The 17,670-nt window shown below is 44.9% G+C and overlaps 1 protein-coding gene across 1 annotated transcript; it reads right to left on the bottom strand.

Moving 5' to 3' along the window:
• Window positions 1–212: 212 nt before the first annotated feature.
• LOC147892061 (uncharacterized) lies at window positions 213–17,670 on the bottom strand. The gene is made up of 3 exons (XM_087388565.1): window positions 17,242–17,670; window positions 16,975–17,190; window positions 213–1,411 (listed from the first exon to the last, which is right to left on the bottom strand). The coding sequence occupies exons 1-3, from the start codon at window positions 17,468–17,470 to the stop codon at window positions 213–215; spliced, it is 1,644 nt and encodes a 547-aa protein (XP_087244691.1). The 5' UTR covers window positions 17,471–17,670.

Here is a 17,670-nt window from a genome sequence, read left to right as displayed (position 1 = left end):
TTAGACATGGGACTATAGATAAAATGGATCCTCGACCATAGCTGGCTGCTGCATTGAGCAGATAAGTAAGGATCCTCACTAAATCTCTTTCAGAGTCCGTTGGACCCAAGAATCCAATAGAGACATGTCATGATGAAGGTTCCTATTCCCTGTAGCCACTAATCTGCTCCGACAGTTCCAATTACTGCGAGCCTTTCCACTCACCTCACCAATCACTGAACAATACAATCAGGAGGCAAGAGACAATCAAAAGTTGCATTACTTGGATTTTCAGGCCTCCATAAATATTGAGAAGCCTCGTGGCGAGATTGTACCATCTCTTCTATACTTGTATATGTCTTTAGTTTCCTAAAGATCTTCAATGGACGTGCCCATGTCAAATAAGGGGCAAGATGTCTTAAATGCAGTGTCCTTTCCTGCTCAGTAAGCCATGAGATTGCATATTGCTCAAAAACAAAGCCTCGCATGGCAGCCCTGTCTGTCAAGCTCTTAGATGCTATTAGAAATCTGACCAATTCACTCCTTTTTCTCGCCATCATTTCTACAAACATATACGCCACCTCTTTAGATGCAAATTCAATTGAGGCGGACCTTGAATGAGTTCCTTTTACCACCACAAATTTCATTAGGCAAAAATGCACATTAGGTGCATCCTTATCTTTTCCTATCATGGCTTCGGCTGCTTCAAAGTCTGTTCTTGCAATAGCATTTTGAAGCCACTGCTTTGCCCTATCAAGGGGAATCTCAAACAACACACGGGGCACCCCTTGACATAGTTTCCACACTTCATTAACTTCCTCCTTTGTTTTGCCTTCATGCAAACCTAGTTCCATAAATTCTCGGTATGACCAGCCTTCCATGTAAATCTTGTCATGCCTCAATCCTTCCTTTGTTGCACCCTTGGTATTGTCCTGGTCTGGGGATGCAAAGATTACACTTCTATACCCCAAAGGCCTCGGTGCGGTGTACTTCTGATCTATCAAATGATGGCACTTAGAGGACTGCATCAAGTTCAAAACCAAAGAATCGTTCTCTTTACACATAAACAGCTTCCCATTCGGTCTAAAGACCCAGAAATTATCTCTGCTCTCCAAAACAATGTCCCACTCCTTGTACTTCTCACTATGCGTCAGCCTGATAATCACATACCAGATGAACATTGACTTCCCGACCCCTGGAATCCCACACACATGCAGGAGATTATTCCCACCCTCCAAACATCTCTGCAGGTCTTCGTAGGTTGTGGAGTATGACTCCTTGATGTAGAGTCCGCTGCGTGGAGAAACATGATATGCTCTAAGTTCCTTGAACTCAGGGAATGCAATGAATGTTCCTGCCCCATACTCATTAGGATTCAGGTTTCTGATGCGTTGCCAAACGTTATTATGAGCTACGTGTGACAAATCTGTTCCTGTTGTATAGCAAAATAAAGAATACAAGATATTTAGAGTGAGAACTTCAACTGCTTTTAGAAATGATAAACACTCACAAGAGATACTTACAGCAGCAAATAATCCAAAGAGTTCCCATGAGCCATCCACAAATTTGATAACATTGTACTGCACGGAATAGTGTGAAGTAGCATTCTCGTTCCTTACCACAGTATAAGAGCCAAAAGAACTAAGAGTTGGCCTTTATACATGCACATTTTGAAGTTTTAACCTTGATTCACTACTTAGGCTCCAATTGCTCACTCAGACCATTGTGGCCTAGCGGCTCCTTTCCTAGTAGCAGGAACAATGGCTAGGTTTCTCACCTTCAATGCATTGTTGGGAACTTGAAATGGAAGCCACTAAGGAGCTGACCCGCACCACCAGATATAGGTGATTTCCCAGAAGGATTTGTTCAGCCAATTAACATAAACCGCATAAAACTCACAATGCTTTCTAGAATGCCAGGTGTTGTGTATATGCGCTTCTGTGGTGCCAAAGGCCTCTTGGATAGAGTTTCAACAACCAACGGATGACACGGACCTAAGATGTAAAATAGCGAGAGAATCTGAGGATAGGAGAAGCAGATACGAGATATGAAGTGAAAGCATCTGCTTACCGCTGCAAAACTGTCAAAGTACACAGCGGAATGAAGACAACAAACACAATGCACAAAGAATGAGAAGAGTTGCAAAACGACACAAGATCTGGCCTGCAACACTGTTGGATAACGAGCCCCCAATCAGGAGCACCACCTAAATACAACTGCCCAAGCGTGGGTCTAGAAGTACTGCTCCAGCAAACAGGAGAAGTGCGACGTAGCTATGGGCTAGAGGGGCTGCAGGAAGAGGAGGCGCAGGGCTGGAGGAAGAGGAGACACAGGGCTCGAGGATGGAGCGCCCACAAGGGGAGGAGAATAGCCCTATATATAGGGCAAGGGAAAGGTGCTAAATAAGCCGTCCACCCCCTGGTAGGGGGTCGGTCCATGTGGCTGGTTGGCCAGCCAAGAGGGGCCCACCTTGTGTGACACGACCCTGCAGGATCTGACCCTATCAGTGACCTAGAATCTCGTCCTCAATACAACCATAATCATAGCGCAGGTGCCTCGATCCTCCCGACCACCCTCGAGCACGTGGGCTACAGCTCGACTCATCCACAGGCCCGTATCTAATCCAGGTGTCCCATACCACCTGAGCCCGTCCAGAGGACCTTCGATACACCACCTATGATCCGCCATGTAGATGGCTAGAGTCCCGGCCTGGGTCCAAGTCCCATCCATCAGTTAAGGAGCGCTCAACTGATCTACACAATAGCACTGGACCCCCCTCTATATAGAAGGAAACCCGCTATAGATAGCACAATGCTATGAATAGCTCCCTCCATATAAAGCGAGCACTATATATGAATCAATCTCTATATATAGCAATCTCGGCTAAAAATAGCCATCCAGCCCTAAGCTATCCCGTAACCCACGTTCACTTGCTATCCAACCCTAGGTACACCATGCACATGACATACTCCCCTTCCTCTAAGAACTCACTCCTAAGTTTACCAGAAAGCCCAAAAACTCTCTGTGAAGATGAGTCCATGCCAATAACTATACTCCGATTGTCAGTTTGAGTGTGCTATACTTTCCACGAGATTCAAATCAAAGAAAATCTAAGGCCAAAGCCACAATCTTTGATAACTAACCCAAGGAAAGTAAATCTCTCGATCTAAACAAGGTTACATATTGTTGAGTATTCTCCTTGAGAAATCCAATAACGCCTGAATCCACAGAGTTAGTTCCGTTGACATATCCCGTACACAAGCATAGTAAAATCTGTACCTGAAGGTAAATGATTCTATCAACCTTATCTATTGAGTATCCTTGAACTCAAAATCTTAGGTTGAGATCGAGGAATCATTGTTCGAACAAACCCATCAATTGAACCCCTCGAGGCCAATTTTTGGGTTGCAATTTCTATCAACCCTTATTCTTGAATTACTTAGTATTCTGAAAATCCCTCAACGGAATACCCTTGTAATTCAAATTCTTGGGTTGAAATACATGACAGACTTTCCATTGCAGAACAATTAGGTGTCCGTTCATAACTCATGATGGAAGAATCTTCATGGAAGTATCAATGGGCAAAATCCTAACCAAAGATATGTTCCCCTTGATCTATCCTCGAAATGCCCCTACATGAAGATAATCAATAAAAATTCAGTTGGCTATATCCAGTCAATGGTACTGTTCTAGACATGTATATAGTCAACCATCATAGGAATAGCATTCTATGTGATCCAAAGACTACGAAAATATACAATCCGAAATCTCTAAAAATAAGATCAACTATCGGATATCCTATATAAACTTGTGCACAATAAACCGCTCCTATCACAGGATCATCCAATTCTTAGGATCTCTTATCTAGGAACATCAAGTCCAAACAAGGCATTGACAGACCATCATCAAAAGAGATGTGGTAACCTTCCCTGAGATTGAGTCTAGACTATGGAGCTCCAGGGTTGAACCCAAAAAATACATGGCTTCTCTCAGGGTAAAGAATCTAGTCAACCCTCATAAAAAATCTAATCAGGTTGCCCCCAATTCAATTCAGCCTACTTGTACTTCACCCTAGAGGTCCTTGTGCATTATTTCACGCTGGATTATACCACCACATCAGAGAATCTTAAATGTAACATACCTTAGTGTCCCATACCACCAAAGTATACTGCAAATAAAAAACTCGGTGGACAATATGAGTGAATCAAGGTGGCCAATCTCTCTTTACTCAGACCATCCCAGATTGAGTCAGGGTGGCAAATCTGTTCTCAATCCTTTTCTTAATGTGATTATATCATCCCCTTGTGTTACAATACCCCACCAATAGGTCAAAGAAGAAAACAAGCAGGTAGCATCCCTAACAACTCTTGAATCTTGACTATCCATGACCTCGGGCTAAAAGAGTGAGAATCAGAATGACCCCGCCTTTGGACATGATTCAAAGAAGGTATCCAACAAGACTCATCCTGTTCTAATCAATAAGAACCTTCATATGTCCAAACGGTAACCGAAGAAACGTCAACTCACAATCACACCGAGATCAAAACCTCAAATAGAAACCAAACAAGAATCTACACACCAAGATTCAAGAAAGGGAAATCCAATTGTCTTAGGCACGGCTTGAATAAATGCAAAAATCATCCAAAAACACTCTTATGAACTTTCCCAAGTTGGCTCATGAAACGTTGGAAAGTTGCTGGTGCATTAGTTAAACCAAATGGCATCACCCTATATGCATACACCCCCCATGGTGTAATAAATGAAGTCTTCCTTTGATCTTTCTCACAAATCCAAATTCAGAAGTATCCGGAGTACCCATCACATACTAAATATATTTCATGGCTTGCAACTTGATCCAATATCTCATCCTGAAATGGTAGAGGAAAATAATCCCTCTTTGTGCATGCATTCAGATAGCGAAAGTCTACACAAACACACCATTTCTTTCCTTTCTTGGAAATAACCACCACTGGAGAAACCCACTCTGAATTCTCAACTGGAAAAATAAACCCAGCTTGAAGCAAGTTAGTTACCTCCTTCCTGAGCACTTCTGCTTGTACCACTCCCAGCCGTCTAAGCCGTTGCACCACTGGCTTGCTTTGAGGTTTCAAGTCAATTTTGTGCTCCACTAAGGTAATTCGGCGCACCTGTGAGTAACTATTTGCAAACAGATTAGGAAACCCATCAAGCATCTCTAGGTATTCATCTCTTTCAGTACCTGTTATAGTCTCATCAAGAAGAATCTCATTTTGTTGGCGAAGACTAGTGCGATCCACACTTCCTCATAGATGGTTGAAGATGATTCTCCTTCTGAAGCTCCATTTCCTTGATTGTCCCCCCAATCAACACCAAGGCAAAGACCAAACACCACTCCTTCCACCTCTCCTTCTGAGATGGACTCCTCGGAGGTGCCACTTGTCTCGTGATCGGATGACTCGGACTCTGAGCTCTCGGAAGTTTGACTTTCCTCCTTTACCACCTTCTTGTGGCGACTCTTGATGTTGTAGCGGACCTTCCTATTCCCTCCTTGGAGAATAAGATCACCTGTCTCCCACTTCTGTATTGCCTTCACTTGACGGAGCCAAGGCCTTACCAAGATCAATGGGTAAGCCCCAGCATCTGGTTTTGTAGGAATAACCTGAAATGTTGTAGGTACAGCAATTCCACACACATCCACTGCCAAATTCTTCAGAACTCCTAGAGTTTTCACTCTAGTATTATTAGCCAACTTAATGCGATAAGGAGAGTTAAGAGAAGATAACTTCAAATCAGCATCTTTCATTGTCTTTTTACTCATGACATTTATTGATGCACCCCCATCAATGTATGCATTAGAAATAGTTTAGTCATCTATGATAACATCAACAACAGGTACATCATCTCCCACATCTATGTCTACCTTTTGAGCCATAGGTGTCTCATTATCCTTTTTCTTCTTTTTCTTAGACTCCCTAGTGCTGGCCAATTTACTCCATTCCTTCTTAAGTTTTAGAGAGAGTGCCAAAAGCTGCCCGAATGTGATTTGTGCAGTCTTCTCTCTAAGGTCTGTCAATAGATCATAACTAAGAGTCCCTTGTCCAAGAGGAAAATCAGATTGTCCAATCTTTCTTCGGGATGACTTTTGCTTCTTATGTTTCCGTTCTTTCTCTTCCTCGTCACTCCTAGTTTTACGACTTCTTGTCATCAATGGCATCAAAGTTTCTTCCTCCTCTGAACATGTTCTTTCTAAGAGTACTACACTCTTGTCTTCTCTTTTTTTCAATTTTGGACATTCGGCACGGTAGTGTCCCTTCTCTTGACATTCATAACAAGTAACATTGCTTTTATCCCTAGGCTTATCCTCAGTTCGTGGAGCCCTAGGTGGCTTGCATTTACTAAGTGCAACTTCAAATCAGCAAATTCTGCCATCAATTGTGCAAATATTATGATCCAGTGAGGGAGCACCTGGGATGTTGAGGCTACCTCTATCCGATGTGCCGGAGTCATGACACTTGTAGATGGCTGAAATGCAGACTGAATTTGATGGGCCGCCTCATTCTTCAAAGCAATGCGAAGAGCCTCTTTGAAATTACTGGGATTTTTGCTTAGAACCTTTCCACGCAAGGTAGAATCCAAACCATAAACAAATTTGCTCATCTTGAGATGTTCCATTGCCAATGAACCTTTCGAATCTCCCATAGAAGATGAAGAAGACTCAACCACATGCAAAGCAGCTTGTTGGTCTCGATGAATAAATCCTCATATCTCATAGCGAAGGTCGAAACTGACTCTCCTTTCTTTTGGGAAATCTTCTCCAGCTGCAATAACAAGGAATTTGAAGACTCCAATGTCCCAAATCTCTCCTTCATTGCCTCGACCAAGCTTTCCCAATCATCCTTGGTATCTTTTGGCAAGGCCTCGTACCAAGTTAAGGCCACACCCTCCAAGAAATCTGGAGGTATCTCAGCACGTTCCTTCATAGACCAACCAGTCAAGCGGCATGCTCGATTGAATTCCCGAAGGAAACTCCTAGGGTCTTCTCCTTCTGATCCACGGAACACTGGAATGCTATACATCTTGCACAAAAAATGAGCACCAAGAAGAAAGTCCTTGCTTGTAAACAAGCTGAGATCGTGATGTTATGATAGGAAAATCCTAGGCAAAACCTACCCGGCGTCTCCACCAAAAGATGTGACATAGAATTTTGGAGCTTAATTCTAGTCACTTCTTAGCGTCAAAAGAACAAGAGGGAAAGGAAAATAGACGAATCAAAGCAAGATAAAGATATAAACATCAAAGGTGAGATCATAGTTCAACATGGGAAAGAGAAAAGGTTGAGGGGAAGCATTGATTTCTGCCAAGCGTTTGCCACCAAGCGTAAGAGCAAGCCTCTGTTGGAAGAAAATTTTCATACTAAGAACTACATGGATGGAAGTGAAGGGGCTGAATTGGTAGGGCACATTCTGACGTATGGGGTTGTTGGGTCGCATCATCTTGATAAAGCTCAACACAAGAGAACCCACAATTTTGGAAATAAAAATACAGCTATGATAGCATGGAAATAGCTCTTCCTTTGACCCTCAAAACCCAAAACAAAGAACGCATGTTTTTAGGGTTTAAGAAGACAAGAATGTTGACATATAGTTCATGAAAAATCGAACAAGAGATGAGAAGTTAGGACCATTTTAGTAACAGACTCCAAAACTGTCCCAGATCCAAGTCTACCCTGTTCTAAACACTGTAACATTTTCTCAGCAAATTAGAACATGGAAGTAAAGACATAAATGGATAGAGCTCAAAGAGACGAAGATTTTGATACAGGTTTCGACCAAAACGGAGTACGGAGCAAAAAGTTATGGCCGTTTTACGACCGGGTACCAAAACAGTCCATGAGCGACTTGAGCAATAGGAAAAGGCAACGATTTCTCTTACTGAAGGGGTTGCTTCCACAATACATATTGGAATGAGGTCACCCTAAAGGGTAGAGAATGTTGGAAAGGTCACCTCCCCATCTGTAAGCCCCCAAATGAGGAGAGTGTGGGGGAGGGAGACCTAGGGCAAGATGTGCCCAAGAGAGAAAAAGGAAAGTACCTGGACGCATCAAAGTGGCTGCAACACATGGCGTCGAGACCATGGCAGATGGCGATGCATACATGGCATAGATCTGGCCTGGAAGAGACATATCTGGAGCAGCACGAGATGGCAGAGTACATGCGTCTACATGGCAAGCTATCTGGCAAGGTGTGTGGGTAGGCATATGGCCTGCAGCATACCCTAAAGATGGCGCAGGAATATGGCGGGACAGATCAGCAAACAGGTCGGCCAACAGTAGAGCTGGTTGGGCCTGGTTGAGCCAGCCAACCAGGCTTTGGTTAGGCTAGTCAAGAGGGCTGGGTCCCTGCATGGAACAAAGGCTGAAAAGGGCCAAGTGAAGTCCCTTATATAGGGCCCTGGTTGGGCTGGTAGGGACAGCCAACCAGGTCGGTTTTCAGCCAGACTGAGTCGGCCAAAATCGGGCTGACCAGTCGGTATTTTTGCCAGGCCTCAGGGCCTATAAAAGGAGAGGCTCAGGCCTCATTTCAATATCCAGCAGTGCAGCTTCCAGCAGAGCACAACCCTTGGAGCCTACATCCAGAAGCTGAAGGAGTACCAGTGTTGCTGCAGACTTAGCTCAGTGTGAGGCTGAGACCTTGGCTGTCTTCTAGGGCAGCAAGGAGCTGAGGTCAAAGGACGGAAAGTCTACAGAAGCTCCAGGTGGAGCACGCGGGCTCGAGTCTAGAGATAGCCAGCTGATAGGAGAAGGACCTTGTGGTAAGATCAGAGGACCACACCATTGGTGGGACTCTGGATCTATCTCTCTTGTATTGTGTCCATAGTTTTGGACGGAAATATATATTTTGGTGGTTTCTCTATCTGGCCGGTTCATTGTCTATTGATGAGTCTGCACATCTATTGAATGCACATAAGTAAAGAAGTTGGTGATTCCACACCCACACCACACTGTGTGAGCTCCTGGGCATTACTATAAGTCTTCCGCACACCATCCTGGTACACAGGTCCATCTCTGGTAGCACCTCCTGGCACCACCATCTTCCGTCACATTCCTGCCTTCGAACTCAAGCAATCCAGCCGTCACGATCTTCAAGTTGTCCCCCTCATAATGAGTGAACAACCTGAAGTCTTCCAGGCACCATGTTCTGAGGGTCTGTTTCAACCCGTCCTTCCTATGGCAAGGTCTGCAACCAATGAATATTTCCAGATAACCTGGACCATGAACTCTCGCTGAGTTCTCAAGCACACCGAGTGTTACCGAGGTCAGATATGTTGATCCAAAAATCAAAGTGAGGATGTCTGACATAGAGACGTGGATCGACAAGGAGTCAGATGCCTTTGTGAAGGTGAAGGACAGTATGGAGCGCTTGGTACCTTCCAGGTGTGTGGCTGTTGATAACCTGGACCATGAACTCTCGCTGAGTTCTCAAGCAGGTACTCTTCTGGCTTCAGAACTCTTTGTCCATCACCTTCTAGCACTCTGCGTCCAAGATTTGAAGAAGCACCAATACTCCCCCTTCTGCCTTTGAAGAAGGCCAATTCCTTCCAATCTCTTATCACCTGAGACAAATGAAGAGCAGAGTCTCTCCACAGCATGCTATAAAGGCTCAAATGCAGAATATCAAATACATACCAGACTGTTGTACTGCTTGAATGTTCGCTCTGAAAGCAAACTCTCATTGAGGCACCCACCAAGCACTTGTGTAATCCTGTACTGTCCCCTTCTGAACTCCAGCATCCATCTGACCATGAGACCCCAGGACCTTCCATGGAATCCACCCTCGTGTCAAGGGGCTAAGGCTCAAGGGAAAGAAGAGGCATAGCAGGAGCTAGATACAAGGCAATGGCAAGGCTACAAGGAGAAAATGAGATGCTTGAGAGAGAGGGGAGGGCTTCTTTTATAGTGCAATTCTCACCTTCCTTCACCCTGTTGCATTTGCTGGCAGTAGATTCTTTCACCCCTTTGTGACATAAGGGCATGGGTCACCATCAATTGTCCTTTTAGGAGGATTTTGACAAGTGTCCCATCACAAGATGCTTCTTTATCCTTTTGGGTAGAAAAGTCAATAGTCCTCTCACATGGAGCCCAAGAGGACCCTCCTCTTTTCCACATGTCAACATCCTCCACATTCCACATAAGAATTCTACACTCCTCCACACTTTTCCACATGCCCTCCACATGCTCTCCATGTGCACTCCCTATTATTGTAGTACATTATTGAGTCCATGTAGCTTTTAGCCCACTCTAAATATATGACTCATTTCTATTTCCCAATTACAAAGCAAATAATATATCTCCCAAACCATTCTATCCCTATACCAAGGTATTTATAATTCATACCCGTGGTATTTACAATGATGCACTCCACTCATGATCACCTTTGCAATCATTTTCACTAATTATTCTAATTAGTGTCAAACCCACATTAATGATTACATGAAATAAAGTAGTTGACATCAAAGATTGACAAGCCGCAACGAGAGTAGCCGCAAAGAGTCGTCTCCCGCCACCAACTTCTCCATCACGCTTCTTGGTTCTTTGTCTCCATGGCTAGCGTTTGTCACCTTGCGGGCCCCACAAATCCTCCCACACGTTTCAAAACAAAATATCATTTTTTGTTGTCACAATACACATGCAAAACTCCTTAAGGCTCAAGCGTAGTTGATTATGTCATCATGAACCCGCATGAAAGACACATACTTAAGCACTTCAAGATCGAAGAGGAGTCTATTGATTCCGATCACAGAGCAATATCTATGGGCATCGTAGGGACAAAGCATATAGTCAAAAAACAGGAAATTCCTGCGCAACCCAGGATTATAAAAAGGCACACATATACGAACAGAAACTAGAAGAAGAAATAGCACCTTGTCAGACGCCTTCCACATGCCAAGAAATGAGTGAATGCATGACAGACTTACTGCAGAAAACAGCTCATGAATGCTTTACAAAAAGCAAGGGAAGGAGAAAAGGCATGCCCTGCAACCACTGGTATGATCAGGAATGCAGAGTAGCAAAAAAAGCATGGACAACAGTAGACACAACCGAGAAGGAGGACGAAGCTAGAGCCTACAAAAAGTTGGTAAGAAACAAAAAAAGAGAGTTTCTCAAGAGCAAACAAATTGAGAGCTTTGATGAGCTTAAGCAAAATCCCAGAAAGTTTTTCCAAAAGCAACATGGCAGCATACCCCAAGAGAGGAAAGCATCATGGGAAGACATGATAGATTTCGTCAAAGGCCTCATGAGAGAGAGGGAGAAGAGAGGGTCAATTATAACTTTCCCATCAAAGCTGTAAATGCTGTCATAACAGAGGAAGATGTGGGAAAGGGTCTAAAAAGCTCGCAAATGGAAAGTCTCCAGACACGCAAGGGCTAGTGGCTGAAATGCTGAAATGAGGGCGTGAGAAGACAGAAAATGCTCACTACACTCATGAATCGAGCCTTAGAAGAAGGCTTTCCCAAGGAATGGCAGTTTAGCAGGATCGTACCAATCCATAAGAGCGGGGACAGCAAGGTGGCCAAAAACTACCGCACCATCATGGTGAGTAGCCTGATGGCCAAGTTATATCGCACAATAATTGAGCAAAAACTCAGCAAATGGGCAGAAGGGCAAGGAGCCAGGCCACCATCCCAGGCAGGTTTTCGTCCTAAACATTCAACAATAGACCACTTGGTTGCCATACGGGCTGCAACGGAGGGGGTCAAGAATAAGAAAGAAGTAGTCTATTGTTGCTTTGTAGACTTTAAGAAAGCATTTGACACAGTTCCACGCAAAAATCTATGGGAAAGACTAGAAAAGCTCGGAGTCCCTTAGGAGATCAGAGAAGCCACATACAGGTTATATGAGAGAGTATTAGCTGAATTAGTGCAACCACTTGTAGATGGCTCATCCTCTGAAGGAAAAGTCATCATAAGCAGTGACATAGGAGTCAAGCAAGGCTGCCCCCTCTCACCAACTCTCTTCGGTGAGTTCATCGATGAATTGGAAGAGTGGATGAGAACACACAGCGGCGAAGGTGTCCAGATTGCAGGCTATGCCCTCTTACTGCCTATTTACGCAGATGATGTAGTCTTCTTCACAAAAAGCAAGAAAGAGATGCAAACACATTTGGATACACTAGGAAAATTCTGCAAACACTCAGAATGCAAGTCAACATATCCAAGACAAAAGTGATGGTGATTGGGACTCGGCATAAACAAGTTGATTTCACTTTTGAGGGGGAGCCTCTAGACAGTGTCACTACATACAAATATTTGGGCTGGAATTTGCAGACACTTACAAGAGGAATGCATGTGTGCAAAGAAGAATCCTAGGAGGTTTGAAAGCTTTATATAGCTTCCAAAACAAGTGTAGAAAGGCACACTTATGGAATTGGGAAATGAGAAAGTTTTTGTATACCATGCTCGTACAATCAGTGGTCCTTTAAGGTGTCCAGCCTGGGCACTTGGGCTCTCTAGGGCCTACTAGAACCGAATAGAGACTTTGCATAAACGATTTCTCATAGGGGAGTTAGGGGTGAAGGCACAAACACCGTACCCCATCTTGTTGGTTGAGACAGGTATGATACCTCTCAAAGGCAACGATTTCTCATAGGGGAGTTAGGGGTGAAGGCACAAACACCGTACCCCATCTTGTTGGTTGAGATAGGTATGATACCTCTCGAAGGAGAGGCATTGTGCCAATTCATGGCATACCTCAACAAAGTTGGAAAGATGGACGCCAATAGGATACCACACAAAGCAATGGAAGCTACGCGAATCGCTGGATGGCACAAAGAGGGGCTGAAATGGATGGAATTATGGGGTATAACCGCTGCTGATATCCCCGAAGATGCATAGGAAATCAGGGAGTTAGTGATGCAGAGAATGCAACAGAAGCTATGGCAAGAACCGGGGGCAAAAATGCAGTTTTATAAGCAGGAAATCAATCCGATGGACAGCTATGGAATGCAGAAATACCTCGGAGAAGACATATCAATATTTAAAAGACTACACGGGTATGGATATTTGAGGAGCTCACTTCAACTCAGCTCGAACAAAGGAACATCAAACATGTGCGCTCCTCGACTCTCTAATTTATCCAGATGTTGTTAGTCATTTGACATTTTGCATTGTCCCATAGGCCCGTGAGGCCTCCCGCAGACATTAATATGACTTACTTTCTTTTCTCTCCACTACCTCTCCCGCTCCTCTTCCGTAGCCTCACCGCTCCTCTCCTGCTTCTCTCCGCTCCTCTCCCGTAGCCTCTCCGTAGCCTCTCCCATTCTTTTTTGAAAGAGGAACCCCTAGTTGAGTGGAATCCCCAGCTCAACTAGGGGGTTGGTTCAGCCTGGGGGTAACAATAGAAATGGCCAGCAAGAATTGGCCCTACCTCCCTTCCTCTTCCTCCAAAACCCCCTTGACTCTTGAAGGTCCAGGTAAGCAAGCAGTAATAGATGAGGCTGTCAAGTCTTGCAAGGCTTCTCCCCCTACTCCTCAATTGATTTCTACTTTTAAAGATTTGGTTCAAAATGAAGTACAAACAGCCAAGCAAGAGGTCACTGTAGAGGTTGAAGCAAAGGTGAATAAAGCTGATATTCAGGAAGAGATCAAAGAACATGCAGCCAGATGAGACAATGCTTTAAAAATCAGGATTGGGAGGCTACCAGACGGATGGTTCAAGGCAGAGGATTCCTTCGATGATACTTTAGCACAAGTCTAGGCAGCTTTGCCTAACGTTGATTGGACAGCAGATGAGGATGATAAACCCGACAGTCGGTCAATATTGGATACCAGAAAGGGCATGCTGTGATTACATTTAATTCAAGGGTCATACGACTTAAAGTCCTCAGACGGTCTCACAAGCTGAAAGGAACTAAGCTCTGGATAGCCGATGAACTCACAAGAGCTCAACTGAAAGATAAAGCAGCAGAATTAGCTAAGGTTAAGGCTGCCAGGAAAGATGGAAAGTGGGCAGTTTACCGTGGTGGAATAGCACTTATCAAGGAGTTTAAATCCAAACCAAAAGACTCTTAGTCTTAAAATGATGTATGGCCAATGATATATATGATCTTAGAACATAGTCTAGGTACTCTAAATAAATGGAGCTGCTTCAGCACTCCTTGGGAATTGCCTTGTGCCCTCCCTAATTTGATGTACTAAATAGACCTTTGGTCTCCCGTGGACGTTAATAGACTCTCTGTGTGTGTGTGTGTGTGTGTGGAAGCATCGTCTCTCTAGTCGGGCCAGAGCACCCCGTCCTCGTGTGAGTCGTGCCGTACCTGCATGGATCATCATGAAACTAGTCCAGTGAATGCTATCCCCAAATATGTGTAGGACTGCACTATCTCCACAGGCTCGCCCCGGTATGTGAAACTATGGTGACGAGATGCTGCTGCTCGCGAGGTGTTGAAGATCATAACCTTGGTCTTCCCAAGGTTAACTGTCAAGTCTCTCTCCTTGCAGAACATCTCCAGAGCCTCTAGATGTTTCTGCAGCCCCTCTGCGGAGGATGATATGAGGACTATGTCATCGGCATACAACAATATCTGCACCATCATGTCAGCTAAGAGCAAACCCTCTCCGCCTAATCGATAGACAAAAGAAGTGATCTTGTCAATATAGAGCCCGAAGAGAGTTGGTGATAGGGGGCAGCCTTGCTTTACTCTGATGGTGCTCTCAATCCAGTCTGATAAGCCTCCTAGGGCGCGTATCCTCCCTCTGACAGACTCATAAACTCATGACCGCCCAAATCATGATGGCTGGGAGCTATAATTCCTGTAATCTCCTGATCAGGCAAGAGCGTGGAACAGTGTCAAATGCCTTAGGAAAGTCTATGAAGCAAGTGTGGACTTTCTTATGCCTCGACTTCACTCCTCAATAATAGCCCTCAAAGTGAAAATGTGATCCAGGGAGTGCTGTTTCCGAAATCCTGCCTGCCCAAGTGCCCGCTTTCTGTGGCCCTCTGTGTGACTACCAATCTCCCTCTCTAGTACCGACCCATATATCTTAGCCAAAGTATGGCCAATCATAAGAGTACGGTAGTTCCCAGTGTGCATGGGATCGCTTGTCTTGTGTATCGGGACTATGGTGGTAGTGCTCCAAGTAGGTGGGAAGCCATGGCATACAGTATGATTGAACCGCTGTGCTAATATCGGGGTCAGGATCTCTTGCCCATGCGCAAAATGCTCAGTGTGTAGTCCCTCATGATCTGGTGATCATCGGTTATGAAGCCAGAGAAGGGCAGCTCGTACATTCTGCGGAGTAAACAAATGGCATGTGGTGGGCCTGGGCATAGAGGACATATCAGATGGTGCATGACCTGGGACATCATATAGGGAGCAAGCATATGTCTGCCAAACTGCGGGATCTGTGATGGGAATGGGTCACTTCCCTTCTGATGGGAGTCCCCATCCCGTGGTAGGATCTCCGCGAAAAGAACTGATCACCTCGTCCATCCTGTGCATGAGGAAAGCTCGCTTCTTACGCCGTGTCACTCGGCGTGAGATCCGGTGTGCCTCTGGCGAAGTCAAATGTCCCAGTGCTATCGATTGCCATGTACACAGCACCTTCCTGGAGGAGTGACATTTCAGCGATGGAATGGAAGAGATTTGAGAGATTACAGGTGACCATGGGATCCAAGATGATTCGGAGTAAACCCTTAGTCTCTCATCAGATTATACAGGCAGAGTTCGCCATGACCCCCCTCCAAGTTGATGCCATCTTCCAGACGGTGACGTTTCTCCACAAAGTTTGGTCCTTATCCCAGTGGAGACTACCAAGACTAGCATTAGAGTCCTCCAGGCGACTAGCAGAGAGTGCGACGACAGAAAGGAGGTTGCGTGACGAAATCAGAGGTCAAATTGACGGCGTGTTGAAGCGGGGCAGCAGTACGGGCATGAGACAATCGCCCGTTGTAGAAGATTGCAATCGTGGCTTAAGATTGTCGATTTTGTGTCGAAGACTGCCAAGAAACGTTTTCTCCTTTTTTATGGCATAAGGCTGCGACTTTCTCACCAAGCCGTCAATGTAAATTCAAGCCCAGCTACACACATTTGTCAGTGGAGAAGCACCCAAATGGCATAGCAATAATTACAATAGATAGGCCACCAGCATTGAATGCATTAACAAGGAGCATGTTCGTAGATTTGGCAAGGACTTTCAAGGCGTTTGACCGGGCTGGAGCCGTCGAAGTCCTTATTCTTATTCACGCATGCCGAGCCTTTTGTTTCTGGAGTGGATTTAATTGTTGCACAAGAAGTGTTCCAAGGAGACTGATGACTGAAATAATTTCTCTTCCTGTGTAGCTATCTATGCTGACTCGTGCATAGGGAGACACCAGCTTGAGGCAACGATCAATCAATCTGGATCAGGCCCAAGAAAGGGCTCGGATACCAATGTAATGAACCAGGAAGGGAAAGGGGAAATGAATGGCACGGAAGACAAAAGGGGGGAAGAGAAGGAAGGGGTAGACCGGAAGGAAGAGGGAGAAGCAAGAGGAACAAGAGAGGAGATGAGGAAGAGAGAGAGTGATAGGGATGTAGACGTGAGGTTCCAGGAAGCAGGAGGGAGTAGAGTAGATTAGGGATGTCACATCAAAACGTGAGGAGTACAATGGATAGGGGTTGACTTAAGTAGTCATTATTTCTATTGCTGATGAGAGCTCATTATCTATGGATGTATCAATTTTGGTCTCATAGGCCACATCGGCCTTTTGCAGACGTTAATAACACTCTCTCTCTCTCTCTCTCTCTCTCTCTCTCTCTCTCTCTCCACACACACGAGTGAGCAATTGAGTGTTCTATTTTTCTCTTCTTGGTCACTTTAGACAACTCAACTTTTATTGGCGAAGTTTTCACCTTATTTAGTTTCATGATCATGCCTACGGCACACAAAGCAGAATGTAAAATGGATGTATTTGGCTTTGTCCGATAGGGAAACAATACAAAGAAGAGAAACATTACAGAGAAGAAAACAAACTTGTACCTTTTGGGACAAAGATAAGGTTTTCGCCTGGGAAAACAGTATCCTCCGCTGTCAGATTAATTTTATCGATCTGGAGCGCACCAACGTGCCCCGCTTGTTGGAGTGCTTCTGTGATGCTTCCCACTCTCTTTCCGTCGGGAGGAACGCGAATACTGATCACTTCGTTGCCGCTGTCAACTTCACGAATCGTTAAGATGGAGTAAGGAGACATGGTACCTACTGTGTTGTCTTGACGAAAGAGAAGAGATAGACGTTTTCTTGTGCTACAACATGAGAGGGCGTTCCCACGCCATCCGTTTTGTATCCCTATTTCACCACATGGTTGAATTCGCACTGTTCCCACGCCATCCTCCGCGAAATTGGCCTCTGAATTCGGAGCTCCAAAGCAGTCCACTAAAGTCGGGAAAATTGGTGATGATAAGCTGCATTTTCGTTGTTCCCCAAATTTCGATGGGTTGGCAACCGGTTGCCTGGAGACCGCCAATTCTCTGTGCATCTTCCCGCCAACTGCAATTCACAACACTTCCCTCAACTTTCGTCAATCTCCTTTTCCATTTTCTAGGTACGTCTTTGCGATACTGTTCTGAATGTATTGCAGCTCTCCCTCCCTAACTCTCTGTCCCCTCTTGCTCTCCCTCCCTACCTCTCTGTCCCAAAGAGGGGACAGAGGTACGGAGGGAGAGCTTAAATTTGGGT

The sequence above is a fragment of the Dipteris shenzhenensis genome, chromosome 17 (assembly GCF_047967505.1).
Source record: "Dipteris shenzhenensis isolate YYH24624 ecotype China chromosome 17, Dip_SZ_1.0, whole genome shotgun sequence".
Lineage (NCBI taxonomy): Eukaryota > Viridiplantae > Streptophyta > Polypodiopsida > Gleicheniales > Dipteridaceae > Dipteris > Dipteris shenzhenensis.
Note: the sequence above shows the minus strand (reverse complement) of the source record. Positions and strands in the feature narration are given on the sequence as shown.